Below are 24912 nucleotides of genomic sequence, written 5' to 3' on the forward strand. Positions count from 1 at the left end.
GATATTTCTTGAAGTTTTTCTATTTCATCGTTTCGAATTATTTTCACAATTTCATTTGGACTATGTCCTTCCTTTACATTTTTCTTATGAAGCTCCCAATTGTTCTTAGAAAGTTCTTCATAATTATCTAAAAAATATTTTTTAAATGGATCTTTATTATTTCCATTTTCACAGGCTTACCGCTTTTGTATGAAGTTTTTTGGTAATTTGTAATTTGACTAATTTTTGTTCAATCATTTTATCTAAAAGAATAAAAGGTCCTTGTATTTCTTTTTTAATTAAATAATTACTAAACATATCAATGATTTTTAGATTTTCTGTGTCTAAATCTTTTTCATTTTTTTGTGATACATTTAAATAATGAAGATATAAATTTTGTTCTTTCTTTTGTGTTGTAAATGCTGAATAAATCAACATACAAATTACATAATTATGAGAAAATGGGAATCTGGTATCAAACAAATTGTGTTTTCGCTGATTTTATGAAAGTATTTGTGTTTTAATTTTTATGAACGATTATTTTTCACTCAAATAAAATCTATCGTTATTTTTCTTGTTTTCAAACACACCAAGTGAATTATGGGGGCGGTTATGGCCGTTCCCCTTTGGGATAGATGCCTCGTCCAGTTCTCCATCAAGATCATCTTAAAATTGAGGAAGATGTTACAATTACCATCAAATCAGGTGTTGTTACTGTTACAGGTCCACGCGGAACACTTGTTCGTGATCTTTCTCATCTCAAACTTGATATTGAATACAATGCTGAGGAGAAAACTGTTTTGGCTCGTTGCTGGTTTGGAAACCGCAAACTTGTTGCACGTATTGGAACACTTTTTGGCCATATCAAAAATATGGTAACTGGTGTTACAAAAGGATATCGCTACAAGATGAGATTTGTTACAGCTCACTTCCCAATCAAGCATTCCATTGGTGACAACAAAGATTCTTTCAGCTTTACTCACTTCATGGGTCAACGTGAAAAGAAATCAGTCATTGCTCCAGAAGGTGTTAAGATCATGGACAGCCCTAACCAAAAGGAAGAAATCTGGATTGAAGGCAATGATATTGACAAGGTTTCATTAGTTTGCGCACAAATCCATCAACATACACACATCCACAACAAAGATCTTCGTAAGTTCCTCGATGGTATCTACATCTCTGAAAAGACACACATCGTTGAGTAAAAAAGAAGCGCCTGCTTTTGAATTAAAAATTACTTTTATTCTTCTTATAATAAATAAAATGATTAAACATTTACAAATGTAAAAGATTTATCATTAAAGATAATTATTAAATGTTTTAAAATGTTCTAACTTTTAAGAGTGGAATTGAACGTTCGATAAATATGATGATTAAAATTAATTTTATTATGAAATAAAAGAAATTATCAATTTTTAAGGTTTTCCCACCGATTACATCGAATTTACAGAAACATTCACAAAATTTGTGTATTTCATCATCCATTAAAAATAGCAAATTAAATTAACATATCACTAATGAAAGAATCGAGTTCCAATGATGATTTATCATCGCTTTCAAGTAAACATAAGATAAATGGAAAAAAGCATACTGAACATCAACTTGGAGGTTACTCACCACTTGTAAGTATTTTCCTGATGTCTCTTGGACCACTCATGTCTAAGTCAGGAACAGCTGGTATTGGTGCACTTAATACTAAAATAATTGAGCATGTTTTTGGTAAATTTGGTTTAAGCGTTGTAGGGTCAGTATTTGTACTCCAAAATATTATTTTCGGACTTACATCTATGGTTCAAACATCAATTACTTCAAGAATACCTTATCTTTATGGAACTCAATCAACAGATGTAATACCAAAAGTGATTATGGATTTTATAGTTATATGTGTTATTCTATCATTCATTATCCCAATTTTAATCCTTCCTTTAACAAGTCCTGTAATGAGTTTTTTTGGGATGAACATAAAATTAAGAGAAGCAGGTTATATTTATATTATTCCTCAATGTACTGGGTTTTTACCTCATTCTATTTTTGTTCTTTTATGTAGTATATTCTTAGCAAAAGGTAAATCACTTCTATATGGATTTTCAAGATTTATATCATGTGTTCTTGCTGTTTGTGCATTTGAACCATTGATATTGATGATATTTCATTCTGGTATATGGGGGATAAATTTATCTTTTATTATTGCTGAAGGAATAATTGCTTTGATTTTAGGAATCATATTATATAGACAAAATTTACTTGATTTTAAACATTTTAATTTTTATGATAGATTTGATATCGAAACAAAATCAGCATTTTCAACAGGAATTTCAGCATTCATTAGTCATATATCCGATATCTTACCATCAGCATTAATTCAAAAATATTTATCACTTTGTCCCAAATCACATGATGTTCGAATTGAAATTATGGCTTCATTTCATGTAGTAATGAGAGTGTTCCATATTATTTCTTCATTACCTAAAGCAATTTCACATGGTTATATGTCAACAGCTTCATATGCTTATGGATGTAAAAATGGAAAAAGAATGAAAAGAATTACAATTTACTTTCTTCTTATTAGTGAAATTTGGACTATTATTTTAGGAACATTATTTTCATTCATTCCAAGAATAATGTCGAAATTTTGGACAAAAGACGAAACTTTTTTAGATTATTTGGAACTAATGATTCCTCCAACAACATATTTGTGTCCATTAGCAACATTTCAATTAGTGGCTTGTTCTATCCTTCAAGTAATGGAACTTGGTAATAGAGCATCTTTATTGAACTTAATTTCACAGTTCTTTGGATTACCAGTGATTTCTAGTATTCTATTTTTCACTGGAAGAGATAATCCAAAAAGAATAATGTTCTCATATTTTTATGCTGATATACTTGGCGCATTTTTTTCAATTATATTTTTGTTCAATCCAATAAAAACAATGTTAAAATTACAGCCTAATGATTCTGAAGAAGACACCGAAGATATTCCAATGTAGCTTACATATTTCATGATTTTAATAAAGTTTAAAAAAATAATTTATTTCTCATTTTTGATCATTTACGTAAGATCTTTCATATATTTCGAAATTTTCATTTATCTAACATTGTTTGGTGCATAAATGCATCTGTAAAAAACACATGCTTTTTATTACTTTTGAAATAAATAATTTACAATAATTTATTGATTAAATTAATAAAGAAAAGTTTTTTGTTTTAGGAATCAATAAAAATTTGATTATTTTTTTTTAAATAATTTGTTTAGTTGAGCTTCTACTTAAAACACATATGTTTCATAAATCAATGCAATGAATGATGATGAGTACACACTTTGCAAAGTGATTAGGTGACTTGATCGTAAACGGTTTTACGATTGGCACAAATTTGGCCGAACAATTTGAAATGTCATTTCACATATTTTAATGAACACTATTCAATTATTATACGGAACGCTTCATTTAGCGACATTAGCTGCCACAACTTTTGCTGGAATTTTGTCTTTTAAAAATCCATTTTATTCAAATATTTATTTGGCAACATCCACAATTCTTCATATATTTTTAATATATAATGAACTAAGAACACCATCAAAAATTAATCAAACATTAGCTAATCGTATTTTCATGAATTACTCTGTTCATTTCATAGCAATGAACTTATTGTTTTATATTGTGGGCTCACCTCTTTCATGGGCATTGACAACAGGAATCACATCATTGTATAGAGTAATTGAATTTCTTTCTTATGCACCAATCATCACAAATCAGAATCTTTCCAACAAAATTAAATCATTATATAACAAGTTGACAAACCCACCACTTGCACAATCCTTATTAGCAACATTCGAAATAATGACTTTGATGATGCCTGCTTTATACCGAAGATCAATGATTTGGGTATTCATTAGATCCTTCGTTTACTTGTTTGGATTTATTCTCTATAGGTACGCAACAGATTGCTTCCACCAGCAGATTTGGGGTATGCTTTACCAAAAGATTTACTCTTTATTACAAAAGCTTCCTCAAGCAATTGGCAATTTCTTCATTGGAATTCTCAACTCTTTCTCTAGAATGGGTTTAGTTGCAAGACAAATATACAGAGTCAGGGTTGAGCCAGTAAATAATAACCAATAATGATATGATGACAAAAATGATATTTATATGAATAAAAATACTTTTCTTAATGATTTAAGAAAAAAACTATAGTTTGTAATTGATAGATGGAGTCATCCTGTTAGCGATAAAGTCCAATTTTTTGTGTAAAGCTTTCAAACTTTTTCAATATTTAACCCAAACTGTAAACTGCTGTTGTTTATTGAAAACAACTACACAAATTATATATGTAAAGTATTCAATACTTTGTCAGTTTGACATAATTCTCCAAATGTTATCCTCTCTTCCCACTGCAATTATCGTCACATCTTCTTTATGGTTTTCTTTCATGATGGACTCTCAAAAAATTTGGTGTCAAAATGATTTGAAACTAAATCATCAAAACAATTCTAATAATAAATGGAAAAATATTTACTCAAATATAAAGCAAAACTATTCATATGATTTTATCATTAAAATTAAACGTGAGTCTATGAACCATATTCAAATATTTAACAACATATTTCATGAATCAAATTTGTTAATATTTTTTAACACCATTTTTATTATATATATAACATATATCCTAAAGAAACATTCATCTTTATATCATCGTTATAGCGCCAGTAAAAATTCAAAACTATACAACCAAAATATTTTAATTCCATTGTTGATTTCCATCTTTTTTGTCCATTCATTTCAAAGCGAAGAGAGTACATTAGTTATAACAAGTGACACAGAATTTACGACAGAAAATAAGGACATAATTACCATAGTAAATATTACCGGAAGTGTTAATGAAATCCCATCTAATGCGTTTAAAGATTTTTCAGTTTTAACAACAGTTAATATACTCAGTGAAATTACTTCAATTGGTTCATATGCTTTTTATAATTGTCCAAAGTTAACCAATTTCATAATTCCGAGTACAATTAGTGATGTTTTGACGTATACATTTTTCTCATGTTCATCATTAAAGAGCATTAACATTCCAAGTAACATTGTTACAATAAGTTCTTATTCATTTCGTTATTGTACGAGTTTAGAAGAAGTAACCATTGAAGATGGCGTTGGATCAATATATGATTCTGCATTTTCTTATTGTAGATCATTAAAAAGTATTAATATACCAAACACAGTTACACGGCTTAATAGTTATGCATTTTATGAATGTACATCATTAGAAACAATCACATTAGGAAATCAAATAACAACAATTTCCGGTTATATGTTTTATAATTGTTATAGTTTACCACAAATTACAATTCCAGAAAAAGTTATTTCTATTGGTACATATTCATTTTATAATTGTTCTTCTATGGATTCATTAAATATTGAAGGAAATCTTACCACAATTCAAGATAATGCATTCCGTTCATGTACCAAATTAATTAATTTTTATGTACAAGCATCAATAACTTCAATTGGTAATAATGTCTTTCAAGAATGTGTAAATCTTCAATTTATTCAAGTATCAAATGATAATTCGGCATATTCTAATTATGATAATGATGGTGTTCTTTATGATAAATATATTACTAAAATCATTTGTTATCCACCAGCAAATATTATGGAAACTTATGATATCCCTGAACAAGTTGAAATAATTGATAATTCAGCATTTCAATCATGTAAAAACTTACAAAAGATAACAATCCATAATGCTATAACATCCATTGGTAATTATGCATTTCGTTATTGTTATAATTTAGAAGAAGTAATGATTGGTGATAATGTTCAATCTATTGGAAACTTTGCATTTCAATCATGTTATAAGTTAACAAATATAATAATTCCAACTTCAGTTACATCAATTTCTAATACAGCATTTTCATATTGTGGAAATCTTCAGTCTATTCAAGTATCATCAAATAATTCGAATTATAAAAATTATGATAATGATGGAAATCTTTATGATAAATCATTAAATACAATTATTTGTTATTCATCAGGAAAAACAAATAAAATTTTTTATGTTCCAAATACTATTACAACAATTGGAAGTTATTCATTTTATAATTCATCTAATTTAGAAACAGTAATTTTTAGTGAAAATGTTATTGAAATTGAACAATATTCATTTTCTTTTTGTAATAATTTGAAAAATATTACAATTCCTAAATCAGTTACATCCATTGGTGAATATTCATTTCAATTATGTCCACAATTAAACACAGTAATAATTGAAGGAAATGATTTAACAATTGGTATATCAGCATTTCAATCATGTGGTAATTTAACCAGTCTGATAATGAATAATGTTAATACAATTGGTGAATCATCATTTATGGTATGTTCTCGTTTGAACAACGTAATAATTCCTGACTCAACTACGTTAATTAGTTATTATGCATTTTGTTATTGTACTGATTTGACAACAATTAGTATTGGAAGAAATGTAACAAGTATTAATGAATGTGCATTCGATCAATGTCCAAACATTAAATGTATATATTTTTATGGTAATCAAGAACCAAATTTTGGCTCAAATGTATTTTATTATAATATTTCGACTACAGTAATGGTACAAAACACATATAAAGATGAAAAATTTTATAATTTTGATGTTGCTAAAGATACAACAATTGATAAATGTCTTCCAGCAACATTAACATTCACACAGTCGAATACATATTCACAATCAAATACATTTCCATCATCACTATCATATGATACAAATTTATCATTAACAATTTCATTTACTTATACATTGTCAATTTCATTAACAGAAACTATATCTTATTTTATGCATGAAACGAAAACATATTTAAACATTGATTCGAAATATGTTTTCACTGATACTGTTGTTGTTTATTATGATTATACTATAATAGTTTATTCATCATATTATGGGTTTTATTCATATTTCTTTACACTTGTACATCAAAATGAACCTACAAATGACAATAATAAGAACACAACAATTATTGTTGTGGTTGTTGTCGTAGTTGTCGTCGTTCTAATTATTGTTTCATTGCTTGTGATTTTATTAATTCGCTTTAGAAATAAAAAGAATATAAGCAGTCAACAAGAGCCCGAAGAAGTTGTAATGGATAAAGAAACAACAAATAATTTCTCTGTGGGAATGTCAATGTCAAACGTCGAAGAAGATCCTTTCGCAAATGACTTCAAAGAAGACAATGCGCCTGATAAAGTATAAAATACTAAAATAAGGATTTTAGTAAATGTTTAAATAGTTTTTATTTTATTTTGAAGTCATTTTGTGTGTTCAATTTCGAGCAAATTTCTGAAGCGTAATATGAATTTTGTATTGTGTTTTCTGAAATGAAATTTTTTGTATTCATTTTGATACAAAATTAAAATGTTTTCTCCATGTAAAAAAACTGCCAAATTTGTTAGAGGCCAAAGAATTTGTTTACATTCAAAATATTCTATGCGATATATCAATAAATATGGGGTACACCTGATACAAGAACTATTTCGAAATTTCATATAACATTTCACGTCTAATCCTTCTTGGTGAATGCCGCCAAAAATCCGTTTTGTGTTTAATATACAGGAATATCACAGAAATAACAGCACTGTCCCACCATTGGTATTTACATGTTCTACTTTTGCAGATAATACTTTACCTCCATATCTCAAATTTTGCTTGAAATTAACAACATTCCTTAGAAATCAGAAAGGTATTCAGCATTTTCTAGAACCAGTATCGGAGCTCGTTCCAGGGTATTACGAAATCATTAAGCATCCAATGTGTGTTTCAGTAATTGAAAAAAAGATTTATGAAGGACAGTACCCGAATGTTGATTCATTTAAAGCTGATGTTGATCTCATTTGGTCCAACTGCATTACTTTCAATTCTCTTAATCATGGGCTTACTCAAATTGGGCTCAAAATCAAATCATCTTTTGACGAATTATTCGAACTTCACAAAAAGATAGAGAATCCAGAAGAAGCTCTAGCAGCACTGCAGCTAATGGACGATGCATACTCCTTATCAGACACCTGTTTTAACTCATCTCATAGTTCTATGCAAATATTTCGAATGCCACCTCATCCCAAAGCCACAATTGCCCGTCCACGTCAATCGCAGAGCGGTCGCTATTCACGCTATCCCAAAGGAAATGAGAACAAAGAAGATAACGGATATGTTAAACCATCTGATGATCTCCTTAATACGCCAATGACCACCAAAGAGAAGTACGACATGGCCAAATACATCGATACATTGCCACCAGAGCTGCTTGGGAAGGTTATTGAGATCCTATCTGAAAAATTTGAAATTCCTAAAGATCGAGAAGTCGATATTCCGTTTTCGGAAATCGACAATGCGACGCTTCGGAACATTGAAGCGTACATTAAAGTTGCGAAAGATAAAGAGCAACTTGTCAGAAGAATGTATCAATCTGAAACAATTCCTGCCGAGAAGCAACTCGAAATATTAAACGAAGAGCTGAAGAGAATTACCGCAAGGCTGGCCGAGAAAAGGCCAAGTTCAAGCGCGTTCTCGAGTGAAACGGAAGGAACTGATGACTCATCAACAGATACAAATACTGACACATCAACAACTTCAACCGAAACAGAAACGGATTCGGAATCTGACTCAGACGAATCTTAAGAAATATAAATTGTATTTAATTTTAAGTAAATATTATATATATATACACTAAATACCTTTGTTAGGAAATAATTTTAGATTACAAACTACAAGATTTCCTATAAATGTTTTCTTTTGGGTGCTTGGAATCTTAAAGGTGAAAAACATTAAATTTGGAGAATTACTTTATAACAAGAATTTAAATTTTGCGTTTCACATTTATTCTGATATCAGCACGCATTCTAAATTTGGAGTATTAGACATTTTAAATGAAGCATTTTTAAAACGAACCGTTATGAACCAATTTCACCAATAAACGTTTATTTTGTATCGTCGAATATAGCTTGCCAATTTTGTGATGAAAATTGAATGCACAGCAATTGTCAATTAACCGTCTGATTGTTTCATTTTTTTGGATGATTTCTCTTTTATTGCTGCTGTCATCCAATATATTATCAGCAGATGACACCTTGGTAATCCATGATGTTGAAACAATAGCTCAAGGTGATTATGATGATTACAAAAATGCTACAAAGCATATCATCTTTGGGGAAAATGTTATAACAATTGGAGTTAATGCCTTTGAATACTGGGATTTATTAGAGTCAGTTGAAATTGGAAATTCTGTAGCCAATATTAACTCTCATGCTTTTTATCATTGTTCAAATTTAGCGACAGTTATCATTGGTGAAAACGTCACCAGCTTCGCTAGCAATGCCTTTACTTACACGAACGTAAAGAACCTTACTGTTTACACCAAAAATATCCCTCTCAAAACCATAGTGTCATATTTCTCAAATTCCTTAGAAATTGTCACACTAGGTTCTGTTATCACAGACATAGAAGACGATACATTTTCATCATTTTATAAGCTTAAGTCAATTACATTTAAAGGTGAAGTAACATCATTTGGTGCAAAAGCATTTTACCAATGTTCATCACTTTCCGATATTACAATTCCAAGTACAGTTTCAGTGATTGATAGTGGCTGTTTTAGTGGTTGTTCATCTATATCACAAATTACAATTCCAGAATTAGTCACCAAAATTGAATCCGAAACATTTCGTTCATGTTCAAACTTAACAAGTGTAACAATTTCAATTCAAGTCACATCAATTGGTGATTATGCATTTAGTGGATGTTCTTCATTAGCAATTATTGAACTACCAAATAGTGTAGAAACCATTGGAACGCATTTATTTGATTCATGCTCAAGTTTACAGACAGTCAAATTTAATGGTGAATCCATTGACACAATTAACGATTATATGTTCCATGGATGCGTTCAACTTTCTGTATTTGAAATTCCAACCAGCATCATAACAATTGGAAACCATGCGTTTGAGAAATGTATAAGTTTGAATCCTATTACACTTCCAACATCGATTACTACCATTGGCGATTATGCATTTACAGATTGTCATTCACTTAAAGAAATGACACTTCCAGAGAATGTTATTTCACTTGGAAGTTCATCATTCCTTAATTGCACAAGTTTAGAAAAAATAGTTTTTGCTTCAACAAAGATCACAACAATTGAAACTAATACATTTAAAGGATGTTATAATTTGACAACAGTAACACTTAGTGAATCAATTCAAATCATTCGTTCTAATGCATTCCAATTATGTACATCATTAAAATCAATTACAATTCCTGCAGCAGTTAATACAATCGAATTTTTCGTATTTTATCAATGCCAAAGTTTAGAATCTGTTGTAATTGATGAGAATAATAAAGATTTTGCTAATTATAATTCCGATGGTGTAATTTATGATAAGAATTATTCAATAATTTATTTCTATCCATTAGGAAATACACGTACAACATTTACAATCATTGATTCTGTTACTGAAATTAAACAATATGCATTTTATTCATCAATTCATTTACAATCAGTTAATGGTGGAATTAATATTAAACAAATTCCAAATAATGCATTTCAAGATTGTTATTCATTAGAATCATATCAATTTAATAATAACATTGAAATTATTGATTCTAATGCATTTACAAAATCTGGATTAAAATCTGTTGATTTAAGCGAATCAATATTATCTTCAATTAATAATAATGCATTTGAAAATTGTATATACTTAGTGAGTATTTCACTTCCATCAACACTTAAATCACTTTCAACTCTTGTGTTTAGTAATTGTACTTCTTTGGAATCTATTTCTATTCCAGATGCAACTACTCAAATGGGCGATGGCGTGTGTGCATATTGTTCATCACTCAAATCAGTTACAATTGGAAATGGAGTTACACAACTTCTATCATATGCATTTTATGATTGTTATTCATTAACAGATGTTCAATTAGGAGAAAATATTGAAGTGATCAAATATCAAAGCTTTTCACAATGTACTTCACTTAAATCTATTGTTTTAAAGAAAGTTACTACGATTGAAATGTTTTCATTTATGAATTGTACATCATTAACAACAGTTGATTTTGGTGAAAGTCTTCAAACGATTGGTAGTAATGCATTTACAATTTGTTCATCACTTGAATCAATTACATTACCAAACACTACAACAATAATAAATGATTATGCATTTTCATATTGTTTCACACTTAAGACACTTAATATTAATTCCGATCTTAAAATAGCCGCACAAGCATTTTATCATTGTCATGAACTAAAAGAAGTAAATGTTAATGGTAATATTCAAGAAATTGGTTCATATGCATTCTTAAATTGTAGTTTCCCAACCATAAATCTTGGCACAAGCATCAAAAGTATTCAAAATGGTGCATTTAGTTTATGTGGTTTAATAGAAATTGTAATACCAAACACAATTACTGAAATATATGAATATACATTCCAAATGTGTTTCAAATTAAGTAATGTAACACTTTCAGAAGGATTAACTCTCATTAATGATGGAGCATTTCAACATTGTACTAGTCTCAAAGGAATTAATTTACCGAATACTCTTCAAGAAATTTATGAATACGCATTTACACAATCAGGTTTAACAGAAATAACATTACCAGATTCAGTCGATAGTTTGGGCAGTTATGTATTTTTCACATGTGAAAATTTAGGTACAGTTACTATTGGTAATGGCGTTACACTAATTCCTTCGAATGGATTTTCACATTGCACAAGATTAGAGACTGTTAGTTTCGGTTCTCATGTTAACACAATTTCAACTGAAGCATTTTATTATTGTACAAAACTTCAAACAGTTATATTAAATGAAGGATTACAAAGCATTGGAAACAGTGCATTTTTGGAGTGTTCATCTTTACTTAATATTAATATTCCATCAACAATTACTCTCATTGATGGATATGCATTTGGTTCATGTATGAGCTTAACAACGATTACATTAAATGAAGGATTAAAAACTATTGGACATTATTGTTTCCAACTTTGCGAAAAACTTAAGAAACTTAATATCCCATCAACAGTTGAAACGATTGGAGAAAACATTACACAAATGGCATCGAAACTTGAAGCAATCGAAGTTGATCCAGCTAACAAATATTATTCCAATTATCAAAATGATGGTGTTTTGTATAACAAATCATTAAATCATTTAATTGCTTATCCACAAAACAGAATTAACAAGAGTTATGTTGCTCATGCAGAACTTAATAAGATCGAACAATTCTCATTCTTTAATGCAAACCTTTATTATCTCGATCTTTCTAAATCAACTGTAGAACAAATCGAAATGTCAACATTTAGTTCATGTTTTTATTTATTAAATGCTTTATTATATCAGAACACTAAAGAAATTCAAGGAGGTGCGTTTTCTTATTGCTATAACCTTACCGAAATTACTATTCCAAATGCTACAACACAGATTCACATTTATGCATTCATTAGTAATCTACTTTTGGTTACATTAAGATTAGGATCTGGAGTCCAATACATTGGTGAAGGTGCATTCCTATATTGCCAACAACTTCAATGCATTTATTACTACGGTAAAACACAGCCACAATTTGGCCAAGATGCATTCGCTAATATTATGGCCGACAAAGTTTTCGTTAGCGAAGAATACCAAGAAAAAACGTTCTGTGGCTTGACAGCATCTGTTGGATTATATCAGGAGTGTCCTTCAACGCCTGAACCCACACAAGAGCCGACGCAGGAGCCAACACAAGAACCAACTCAAGAGCCAACACAAGAACCAACTCAAGAGCCAACACAAGAGCCAACACAAGAACCAACACAAGAACCAACACAAGAACCAACGCAAGAGCCAACACAAGAACCAACACAAGAACCAACACAAGAACCAACACAAGAACCAACACAAGAACCAACACAAGAACCAACACAAGAACCAACACAAGAACCAACACAAGAACCAACTCAAGAACCAACACAAGAGCCAACACAAGAACCAACACAAGAACCAACTCAAGAACCAACACAAGAGCCAACACAAGAACCAACTCAAGAGCCAACACAAGAACCAACACAAGAACCAACTCAAGAGCCAACACAAGAACCAACACAGGAACCAACGCCACAGCCAACGCCTTCTCCTGCGACTTCGACTTCGGAAGGTTCAAAGGGAATGTCCACAGGCGCCAAAATTGCAATCGGCGTTTGCGTGCCAGTCGCAGTGATCATAATCGTTGTGGTTGTTGTGATTGTTATCCTCAAGAAGAGATCGAAGCCCGGAGGCTTCTCTGAGTTCGAGCCAACAATGTAATGATTAGTTACATTATAAAAACTCAATTTAAGGCAAATTATTTTGTTTTTATATGTTAAAGTGATTAAGTCTTTAAATATATTTTATTATACAAATAATCTGTGACTTATTGACTCTCCTCGTCATGCAGCCCATACCGTTTTCGTAGCTCTTGGATTACCATTTCGTGTTCTGTAATGTTTTCGTTGTATTGGCGCTCATTCGCTTTTCGTGCATTTTTCATCTGTTCAATTCGATACTTAAGTAAGCGCGCTCGTTTGGATACTTCCATTTCGTAAGCTTCTGTCTCATTTGAGCTCTCCATTTTGGCATCATTGATTTTCTGTTGGAGTTTTTGATTTGCTAAATTACACTTTTTGAGCTTAGATGCAAGGAATTGAATTTTTTCCTTTTGCGCATTAATTGCTTTCGTACTGTACTCGTTTTGAAGAGATTCTATTATTTTCTCTGATTGATTTAATTGACGCCTCTTTTCAACCTGTTCATCAATTGATCGAATTTTTTCAAGAAAAACAAGTTTTGCTTCTTCTTGGAGTTCGAAACATAAGGCAGCACTATCACTTTTTTTGATTTTTTTTAAATCTTTTTTTTGATTTTCAACTATTAATTCAAGTGTGTTTTTATATTTTTCAAGCCTATCAACCAAACTTTGACCTGTGTATCCAGTTCTATTTCCTTTTTTGTTTTGGATTTGTAATCGTGCGATTTTAGTCTTTAATGTTTTCTTTTCTTCAATAAGCTCATTTTTCTTTACTTTTAATTGATTGATTTCTTCATATGTTACAGGTTGATTTCTTTTTGTATTATTGTTCAATTTTTTCATTTTTCTCTTTTTTGTTTTTAACGTCTATTCGAAAAATGCCATTAATTTTTCAAATAAAAAGAAATTTGTCAGCAATGTAAGAAAAATTCATTCAAAAAAACCGCGAATAATCATCGGTTTTTTTTGACAACACGTTTATGGGACAAGATTCAAGTTGTCCATCATCTCTAATTGTTAACATGCAAGGACGCATGTTTTATGAAAGTGTACTTTCTATTAAAACTACAAATCCAGAAATCTTAAAACAAAAGAAAAAATTAGGAAAAATCATCAAGTCAATATGGGAAACACTTAAAAGAATACCTGAATCAGCTACTGAAATTCCTCTTATTATAACAGGAGAAAAGGTCGGCCCTAGTTTTCTTGAAATCATATTACCACATTTAACAATTCCTCAATATCTCACAAAAATTTCATTCCGTAAATGCGGTCTTAAATCTCATCATGCCAAATCAATTGCAAATTTGCTTATTAATTATGATACAATAAAAGAATTAGATGTAAGTCAAAATGACTTCAAAGATTCCTCAAATATTATAATATCAGCTGCGGTTGGGCATCCTTCTCTTACCTCCTTGTTAATGGAGTCATGTAATATCAATGATTCATCATCCAAATCAATCATCGATTTACTTCAATATTCCCGTATTTTAAGCACATTTCGAGCAGCGCCAAATAAACTTTCGAACGATAGCATTAATGACATAAAGAAAATTATTACATCAAACATATATTTAAAAAACATTGATTTAGGTCAACATCTCCAAACTCTTTGTTCCGACATCGTAACACGTAACACAACTGTTTTTGAGTACTCCGATACTATTGCGCGTGCGCCATTCCAAAGACAGTTCAGGGCAAAGCTCGATGTGTTTAAATCAATTAAAGGCCGTCAAATGTTGGATGGAAAAGCTCGTCAAAAAGAGCGTGTGAAAGGCACTGCTTTGTTTAACACGTTTGTTGAGAACGAATCAAAAGCCAAAACGATTGAATCAAATGAAACTGTACAAAATACAGAACATTCTCGATATGGAAGTGCAGAAACTGTTGGCCGCAGACCTCAAATGGAAGATGTCTCCTGCGTAGTTCCTGGAATTCCGACCGATACTTCTGTTTTCTTTGGGCTTTTTGATGGACATGGAGGTCGTGATGCATCTGAATACGTATCACAAAATCTTCCAAACTATATTAAATCTAGGGTCAGTAATGGGTCTACACTTACATCCGCAATTACTGAATCGTTTAAGGTGCTTCAAAACGAGATGAAGCCATGGTGCGTTTACTTTGGAACAACCGCCGCAATAGCGGTTATTGACGGTTTGAATTTAACGGTCGCCAATGTCGGAGATAGTCGTTGCGTTTTGTCTCATAATGGACAAGCAGTTAGATTAACTATAGACGACAAGCCAGATCTGCCTGAAGAAATGGAGTATATTCAAAGTAAGGGTGGTATTGTTAAAGAAGGTAGACTTGGAGGAATGTTGGCAGTAAGTAGAGCACTTGGAGATGGTTTTCTTGGAGATTGTGTGAACCCAACCCCACATATTAAGGAAGTTCAAATTACTAGTGAAGATGCATTTTTGATTATTGCATGTGACGGAGTTTGGGATGTTATGTCAGACCAAGAAGCGGTGGATCTAATCGCATCTGAAATTGATCCATTAGAAGCAGCTAGAAAGTTAAGAGATCATGCATTCGAGCTAAATTCGGAAGATAACATATCTGTAATTGTTGTTTTTTTGTCTGCAGAAGAAAAACACAACGACGAAGAAGAGTAAATATGAGATGTGAATATTCGGTTTTTATAGTAACATAAAAATAAATTTACCTATTAAACTAAACTTAGTGAACCAAATCATTTTAACATGTTTAACTAATGAGCTAAGAAATTAAAAAATAATTTTTTCTATTCCAGGAATTGAAGATTGCATTTAAATTGAAATAAGAAAACCTTTAGATAACAACTTTGGTTTCCAAAAATGATTAAATTATTATTATTAGCAATTGCAAAAATTGTTTATAATCAGTTAGTCAATGCAAAGACATGTTTGTTTTGGGAGATATTTGATCAAGCGACATAATGAACTTTCATTGAATTTTCCGAAAATAAAATTTATAAAATTATGATCTGCTTTCACATAATTTTTCCATACAAAAAGTTATATTTACTTCCGTTCATACTCAGTTTTTGAATAGTTTATTTTCTGGTGACCCGTTAAGTAATTATACAGATTTATGGGGGAAACAACTTTAACCAGTGCTCTTTTACCAGAAGAAATCACAGAAACCTCTTTCCCACCTAAGCCTTCCGAAATGGATGAAAATAATTTTGGTTATATCGAGTTTTTAGCATATATTATTGATCAAGGAATGAAGCTAAAAGATATTCATGTTCCAAGGCACCCTTATCATAGTGGTTGTTGCAGATTTGGTACTGGTCATGAACGAGCAAGAAAGATCTGGAATTACATTTTTAGAGTTTCCCAACTTAAATTTAATCCAGAAGACAAAATCCATGTACAAGCACTGAATCAAATCTACACTGCAATTAAGGGAGAAGATCCACCTGAAACATTAAAAAATGAAAAGTGGCTTCAAATTGGTTTCCAAACCAAAGTTCCTCAAGTAGATTTTCGCGCAGGTGGTATTTTTATGGTTTTGTTTCCTCTATGGTTTTTTAGATGTTGTCCGAAATTATCGAAACATTTTTTATCCCAAGTTAATAATGAAACATTTCCCATAATGTTGGTTTTAAATGTCATTGGATGCAAAACTATTGAAGTTGTATCTACTACAGACATTTTATTGCTTGGTAAGAACGATTTTAATTGTTGGAATATAATGTTCTATTTTTTTGCCGGAGTTATTCAGCGAATTTGTAATGAAAACGAGACTAAGAAAATTGACGCCAGAAGCGACTATAACAGACTTCATCAAATAATATCTGATTCCGTACATCGTCCAAGAGAAACTATTTTAAGCGTTTCAGATTTATAGAAAAATGTATTTTAAAATTAGTAATACGAAAAATAACTTTACTCTATCCTAAAAAAAAGATATTTATTTTTATTTTTTACGAATAATTTTTTAAAATTTGATGCTTATAAACTTCTTTAAGGAAAAATTTTATTGTGAAAAATATTATTTTATGAAATAATTTTGTTTTGTATTAATGCAAATTTCACCTAAAAGATTTATCAGAGACATAAAAATTCATATTTGATATAAAATCAGATATAAAACTTAATTATTAAGTTGTCAATATGAATATTCATTATTAAATCATTTATTAATTATGTATTAGAGTGAATATAATTATTTTGGGATCATTTTACATTTAGCTTGAATTAATTTAGCTATTTCTGTATAACCTTTTGAAGTTGCTTTCATAAGTGCAGTTTCAAATTATATAAATAATTTCCAAATTTTATTTTGAAATATTAAATTATTAAAATAAATTATAAATAAAACAAATAAATATCTTTAGCATTAATATCAATTCCTTCTTGATCAAGAAGTAATTTAACTATATCTGTATAACCATTTCTAGATGCCCAAATAAGTGCTGTTTCAAATTATTTAAATAATTTCCAAATATTATTTTGAAATCCAAAATTAATTAATTAAAAAAATATAATAAATTAATATAATTGTATTAATATCAATTCCTTTTTGTTCCAGAATATATTTTACAAGTTCAATATTTCCTAGTTTAATTGATAAAAATAAAATATCTTTTGTTGGTTGATTTTCTTTAAGAAAATGCTTGATAAAAAATGTATTACCATTTCTTGTTGCTTCAGAAATAATATTATCATTTATTTTCATTCCTTCTTTAATCAAAAATGTGAAAATATCATAATTATGAAATGATACACAAGTTGTACCTAATTCTTCTAATTTTAAAATTTCTTTAGTGCTATTTTCATAAATATATTTAAAGATATTATTTCGATGAAACATAATTGCTACACTATATGCATCTTCAAAAATTGAGTGATTTTGTATACACAAATGAATGATTTCTTCATTTCCACCTGCAATTGCATATTTACCTGTATTTTTTACATTAGCACCATTCATAAGTAAATATTTAAAACATTTAATAGAAGAAAAAAATGCTGCATAATCAATTAATGTAACATTTTCTTGATTAATAAATGAATATCTTTCATAAAGTGATGGTTCAATAAATTGATTAAAATTAAAATCATTTTGTGATGACATTTCTTGAAGTTTTTCTATTTCATCATTTCGAATTATTTTTGCAATTTCATTTGGATTAACTCCTTCTTCAATCAATTGCTTATGAAGTTCCCAATCATTCTTTGAAAGTATTTCGTAGTTTTCCATAATATATTCATAATATTCATCATATTCATGATATTGTATTTCCTTTCCCATGTAATGAACAAAATGCAAATCCGAAAAAGGAATAGTTTTTGAACTTACAAAATTTTCTTTAATCAAATAATAAAGAATATAATATGATCCTTCTAAATATCCTTCAAGAAATAAACCAGAAAATATATCAAAAAATTTGGATTGAATTTTATTTGATTCTTCAAACTCTATGATCCCTTTCATAAAAATATTCGTATATTTGAATGTATGCATATAATTTGACCAATAATTAAGTTAAAGGAAAATGCATAATTTTCATCGAATATGCTAATTAACGAGTTTAATGATTGATTAATATTTTTTTCATCTAAGTTAAAGATAATTTGCTGGATTAAATGTGCCTTTTCCCATTCGTTCATTTTTGTTTTTACGCTTATGATTTTTGTGATAAACTTTTATCACAGTCTGTGGCTATTTAAATGAAAACAGCTAAAAATATTTTATTTTGAATTCGATATCAAACAAAATCTTTTATTCATTTTTGATAGGAATAATATATCACACACTAAGTATATACTCAAGTTGATTTTCATTGGTATTCTAATACTTTTTTATAAATATATTTAATAGAGAATTTAAAAACCAAACAAAAAATAGATCATTTAAAGCGACAAATTGTACAATTTAAATATTTGAAACTCTGATTTATAGAAAAAGTCAATTTCTTTTATTCAATTATCGATCAAAACGGATTTAAACCTGAGAAAAGATTTGATGTGACTCCGATAAAAGTGGCCAAAGCGGTCGTGCAAGCCGCCGGAAGCAATTCACCCGTTGCCACAGCGCTTATTCCTCCTTTTGCGAAGGCACTGCCTATGAATGCGCCGACAGCCGGATTTGCCATGAATGAGCCGACCACGCAAACAACTCCAATTCCGATTCCGCACAATATCAATCCCTTTTCAGCCGTTAGATTGAACGCCGGCGCTTTTTGAGGGCTCTTTGGTGGTTGTGGTTCGAAATGAATTTCGATATCGATTACACCTATGTATTCACCCGAGTTAATGAATTTAAATTTCTTCTCGATGGTGATTGTATAAGTTTGCTTCATGAAGTTATATGAAGTTTTGATATTTCCATCTCCGATAATTAATGTCAACTTATTCAAGATATCACTTAAATTACCATTCGTTATCTTCGTGTCAATGTTTAAGTTGAACCATTTCGGTCCGAGAGTGAAATTCGCATTCGGAGTATCGCCGAAATTCCATTTGAGAGAATTTCCTTGGAAATCAAGTTTAAAGCCATACTTTGGGAAGTTCAGCTTGCTCTGGCTGATCTCAATGCATCCTGGGCCTTTAGAAAAGTTGCTTTTGATTGCATGTTTCGCAGTTACCTTAATAGTAATACCTGGAAACACTATCTCATATGTGGTATCATGCGTTAACTTAATGTTTGGTATTATTGATTGAATGATTTCATTTTGTGAATCTAATACCATTTGTTGGATATCTTCATCGGCCAATTTAATCTTTGAAAAAGACTCATTCAAGTCGCATACATAAACAACTTGTTTTCCTAAGGCATTATAACATTCTTCAACATTACTCTTTGGGAATTTACATACGCCATTGTTTTGATATGGATCATTAAAGATATAATTTGATTGATCATAGCCAACAAGGACAAGGCAATGCTCTCCTCCACGCCATCGGAAATCATTTCCCTTTTTTTCAGGTGGATAATTAATTGTCCAACGAGTAGTAAGACGCATTGGAGACATGTTCATTGTAGCCCATATTAGAACTGGTTTTCCTTTGTCAATGAATTCAGAAACAACATCTGGAAGACTTTTTCCAGTTACGGATCTTGCACGAAGAAGAGGTGGAAGATTCTTATTCATTGCATTAGCAATACATGGTGCATAACATCCATATCCACAATTGCTACCTGACCTGATGTATGGATCTCCTACATATGCATCGTTTGGATCAGCTGCATAAACGCGACCGTTTACAACCGTCCACGGGTGAACGTTTAAATGCTTTTTAATAAATTCTTCAGGTGAAATCTTAACTCCATAGTATTGTAGAAGCATTGTAGCTGAGACAGATTCACAGCCAGATGGTATGTTAAGTTGGTTCAGGTATGGAACTTTAATTAGTTTGAGAGCACCTGATAAATCATGAGATATTAAACGACTTGAAGAAGTTGATTGATTTTCATCCTTTCCAGTGACCAGTAAAACACAACTTTCTGTAATATAATCAGGGCTCCACTTGCCAATAACTTTTTGTGATTGATGAACAACAATTTTTAGATAACATCCTCCATGATTTTTTTCACAAACATTGTTATATAGTTCATATTTCTTTCCTGCAGAAAGAGAAAATGATTGACGCCTGTTTGTACAGTTCTCTTCTTGATCATTTGATATGCCATATATTGAAACATCGATTGTACCACTGAATTTTGAATCGACAAGATTAAAATAAACCGAAGATTTACTTGTTTTCCTTCTTACTTCAGTGCAATAAGTTCCAGGGCCTTGAAAAACAATATCTGAATTTTTTGAATTTAATCCTAATCCATCTGTTAATTCTATACAACCACTCTCTGATTTGCTGTCTGGGCTCCAAGTGCCTTCAACAGTTTGTCCATTAAGATTTGCAAAAACTAATTGAGCACTTGGGAAATGATCTTCCTGGACACGATTATATAACATATACTTCTTTCCTGCTTCTACTTCGAAGCAAAGGCCTTTGTTTGTACAATTTAGTTTTTTATCTCCACATAAGCCAAAAATAGCAACTTGAATTTTTCCTGAAAAATTTGCAGTTGTAAGATTAAGATAGACTGATGTATTGTCTTTTTTGTCTCTTATGCATGTTGTAGGATTGTCATTCGTAACTCTGAATTCTTCACTTCTCGTATTACTCATCCAATAAAAAATGCCATTCTTTTTACTGTTGGCTTTTTTTTGGAAAATGTGCCAAATAATTTTTAGCTATTCTTGTTTAACTTAATTGGAAAAGATGACTTTAGGAAATTGTGAAATTCATTTTTTCATGATTTTTTTTATCATTTACGCATTATTTGTGATCATCATAATTTTGATATTTTTTGATGAGATGTAAAAAAAAAATTATGTATTATATAATTTCTATTTTGTTGAAAATGTTTTGAGGCCGTAGTAAAGCAGAAAAGCTTTTTTGTTCATTTTTATCCATGATTCGGAGCAAACTGATTTATTTAACATAATAAATCTAAACGAGAAAAGTACTAAGAAAACAGTACAAGTTGAGCCTGGAATTTCTTTGATAATTTGCCCTCCGAAAGATGAAGTTAACGCGCCATATAATGTAAATGATCAAATGTATCGAAACTTGAAAATCGTTAAGGAATTAGAAATCCCAAATTATGGGATAAATCCAAAAGATAACTTGGATAATGTCCCCGATATTAATTGGATTTCGAATTCCGATGGTTTGTTGTCAGTATCAAAACAACCTGGGAAAACTATTTTTTGCGTAATAGTGATTTTTGTTATTATAATTAATGATCTCACTTAAAGAAAAGGATAAAGAAATAAAAGAAATTGGACACTTTTCGGTTATTAATTACTCTTATGCTTTGGGTTCCTTTTCTAATTTCTGCAATGATTGTCACTGGAAACTGGAGTGATTCAACCCCCAAAGACGAAACAATTGAATTCTTTAAGGATTTGGAACCATCACTTCTTAATATTGTAAAAGAAAAAATCTCCAAAGCACAAAACAATGAAATTTCAATATTAAACTCTTTAAAAGGAGTAGTTCAGCAACCTCTTTTTGGACTATTAAATCTAAGTCTTGGATATCGTATTTATCATCCAAAAGCATCCATTAATAATCCTATCAATCAAAAACCGAAACTAAGAGGTTGGTCTCTTATAAATGATGATGGGACACAAGCTAACATTTCTTTTAATGGTATACAAGGTAAAATCTTATCTTCACTTAAAAATTACACAAATCCAAATGAAAAGCTACACCTTATTCAAAATGTATCAATTTCTTTATATAATGTTGCTAAAGAACTTTCAACAGTCGAACCACTTGCAAAACCAAATTCCTTAAATCAATTTGAAAACAATTATGGATATTTTGGAATTAATGGAAGAAAAACCAACACAAATTCATTAGATCTTATCACCTCTCTTATAGATGAATACAAAGTCACTCGACTTCTTGATTCTTCATCATATGATTTTCTTAACTCACCATATTATCGTCCGCCACTTCATTATACAAGTGCACCACCAAGTCCACAATATTTAGTCGGCCATCGTTTTGAAGATCTTTATAATGGATGGCCGAAGCAACCAAATCTCAAAAGTGACTCTATCGGCTTTTGTAAAATCAGTCAAAAAGTCGTAAAAATGACAATTTTCTTTAACATCAGTTCACCTGAGACTCCTGCTCTATTACGTTGGGCTCATGAATCAGTGACTGACAAAGTACCAATACATTTTACCCTTATAATGAATGTAGATCTTAATAATTCTACTGAAAAAACAATTGCATATGCATATCATCAATTATGTAATTCACTTAATGTTCGTAATGCATGTGCATTTTTACTTGATGCATATAAGAAAGGATCATTTAAGCGCGCATATAAAGCAACACTTCCATCAGTTTCATGGAGAAAACTTGGAACATTAATGAAACCTGAAAATTCACTTACGAAACGAATTAATGAACAAGTTGAATATTGTCGTAATCATCATATTAATGATACATCTGTTTCTATTAATGGCGATTTCATTCAAGAACGACCGATATTTAATGTTGTTGAGAAGAAAGCGTATTCAGTAGTGAAGAAACTTAAAGAAGCGAAAAATCTTAATTTGGATAAAATCGAAGAATGGTTTGGTAACAATTCCATTATCACTAATCTTTCGACATATCCACGAGTGAATTATTATAACTTTTTATCATATCGAACAAATGATTTAAACACAATAACGTCATCAATCAAAAAAATCATCAGTTTATCAAATTCGAATTTAATTCCAACAGTTAAATTTAACAATGAAAATATTTATAATAAATTTACAAATGAAGAATTAAACTTTTTACGAGTAGATAAAGATGAACATTATACATTAATTGGGCCATTAATATTTAAAGGCGATTTAACAGATGAAATGATTAAATATTATCAACAGTATGTTGAATATTGTTTTTATGTTGATACATTAAAAGGATTAACGAAAGAGAAATTATTAACTGCATTAATTATTCGGTCTACAATGTATTTAGATAAAATCGAAAGAGAAAAAGAGCCGAAACTTGAACAAGATGATTATTTAATACGAAAAACTGATTCAAAATCACCATTAAAAGTAACATTCATATGTAATATATTTAGTGATTCATATCGCGAAATTATGGGAAACATTGCAGTTATAGCTGATTCAGGTGCAGCTAATGTTGATTTTTATATTATACCGAATTTTGAGAATTATCAAAATAATATTCCGAAACATTTTTTGACGAAGTTTTATATCTCATTTGGTAAAAACGAAATTGGACCATGTAATAAATGTATTGTTCGACGTCATCATCATTGGAACATTGAGAAGTTATCAGTTTTCCATTATGAAATCACTGAAATACTTTCATATGGATTCATTAATGAAAAAAGTATTTTCATGATTGACAATAATTACAAAACGTCATTACCAGAGAACGGATATTTTGTTAATTATTTACCAATTGGTAAACATGAAACAAAAGGAATTAAACAAAAGTATTATAATGTCGATAGTTTAATACCATACACCAAATTTATTACAACTGATTCAACATTAAAAATTCAAAATGTTGAACAACAAAATGATAATATAAATATATTAATACATTGCGAAAATAATAATAACACAATAACACAACAAGTTAAAACATTTTTATATTCATTAACTGAAAATATGAAAAAACAGAAAAAAATTAATTTATATATTTCTGGGTCACAACTTAATTTAAATATTAGTGACATTAATATAATATATTTGCCTACATTTATACCATCGTTTTATAATAATATCTTCAAGTTAAGCGATTGGCCATTTGCTTTTGTCGATTTATATTTGCCTCCAAACATTAACTTACTTTACATTGATAAGAATTCCATATTTAAGACTGACGTATCGAGGTTTTGGAAAATCGATATGAAGAATGCCGCTGTAGCTACACCGTTAATGACCGATTATAGAGCTATGAAGAAAAATAAGTATTGGATGAATAGAAACTCTTTGATCGATAGATTAGGAAGACCTTATCATAGTAATTCACTGGTTTACTTCAATACATTTAACTGGTTTACAATGGAAGGTGGCGCTTGGTACAGAAAACTGACGCAGATTTCAATGGATTCAGGACTCTCATTGAAAAATTTGAATGA

The 24912-nt window shown here is 30.1% G+C and overlaps 6 protein-coding genes across 6 annotated transcripts; 5 read left to right on the forward strand and 1 right to left on the reverse strand.

The window, feature by feature from the left end:
• Positions 1-614: 614 nt before the first annotated feature.
• Positions 615-1184, forward strand: GO595_008561 (60S ribosomal protein L9; the record flags this gene model as incomplete). Its single annotated transcript, XM_067922149.1, has 1 exon — positions 615-1184. The coding sequence occupies one exon, from the start codon at positions 615-617 to the stop codon at positions 1182-1184; it is 570 nt and encodes a 189-aa protein (XP_067771327.1).
• A 6358-nt stretch (positions 1185-7542) lies between these two features.
• GO595_008562 (bromodomain-containing protein 3-like) lies at positions 7543-8640 on the forward strand (the record flags this gene model as incomplete). Its single annotated transcript, XM_067922150.1, has 1 exon — positions 7543-8640. The coding sequence occupies one exon, from the start codon at positions 7543-7545 to the stop codon at positions 8638-8640; it is 1098 nt and encodes a 365-aa protein (XP_067771328.1).
• Positions 8641-9035: 395 nt separating this feature from the next.
• Positions 9036-13298, forward strand: GO595_008563 (leucine-rich repeat domain-containing protein; the record flags this gene model as incomplete). Its single annotated transcript, XM_067922151.1, has 1 exon — positions 9036-13298. The coding sequence occupies one exon, from the start codon at positions 9036-9038 to the stop codon at positions 13296-13298; it is 4263 nt and encodes a 1420-aa protein (XP_067771329.1).
• A 960-nt stretch (positions 13299-14258) lies between these two features.
• Positions 14259-15899, forward strand: GO595_008564 (protein phosphatase 2C; the record flags this gene model as incomplete). Its single annotated transcript, XM_067922152.1, has 1 exon — positions 14259-15899. The coding sequence occupies one exon, from the start codon at positions 14259-14261 to the stop codon at positions 15897-15899; it is 1641 nt and encodes a 546-aa protein (XP_067771330.1).
• Positions 15900-19207: 3308 nt separating this feature from the next.
• GO595_008565 (C39 family peptidase) lies at positions 19208-21406 on the reverse strand (the record flags this gene model as incomplete). Its single annotated transcript, XM_067922153.1, has 1 exon — positions 19208-21406. One exon carries the CDS (start codon positions 21404-21406, stop codon positions 19208-19210), a length of 2199 nt encoding a protein of 732 aa, XP_067771331.1.
• A 687-nt stretch (positions 21407-22093) lies between these two features.
• GO595_008566 (uncharacterized protein) lies at positions 22094-24866 on the forward strand (the record flags this gene model as incomplete). Its single annotated transcript, XM_067922154.1, has 2 exons — positions 22094-23422; positions 24843-24866. 2 exons carry the CDS (start codon positions 22094-22096, stop codon positions 24864-24866), a joined length of 1353 nt encoding a protein of 450 aa, XP_067771332.1.
• Positions 24867-24912: the final 46 nt, after the last annotated feature.

This window comes from Histomonas meleagridis (assembly GCF_020186115.1).
Source record: "Histomonas meleagridis strain 2922-C6/04-10x chromosome Unknown contig_68, whole genome shotgun sequence".
Lineage (NCBI taxonomy): Eukaryota > Parabasalia > Tritrichomonadida > Dientamoebidae > Histomonas > Histomonas meleagridis.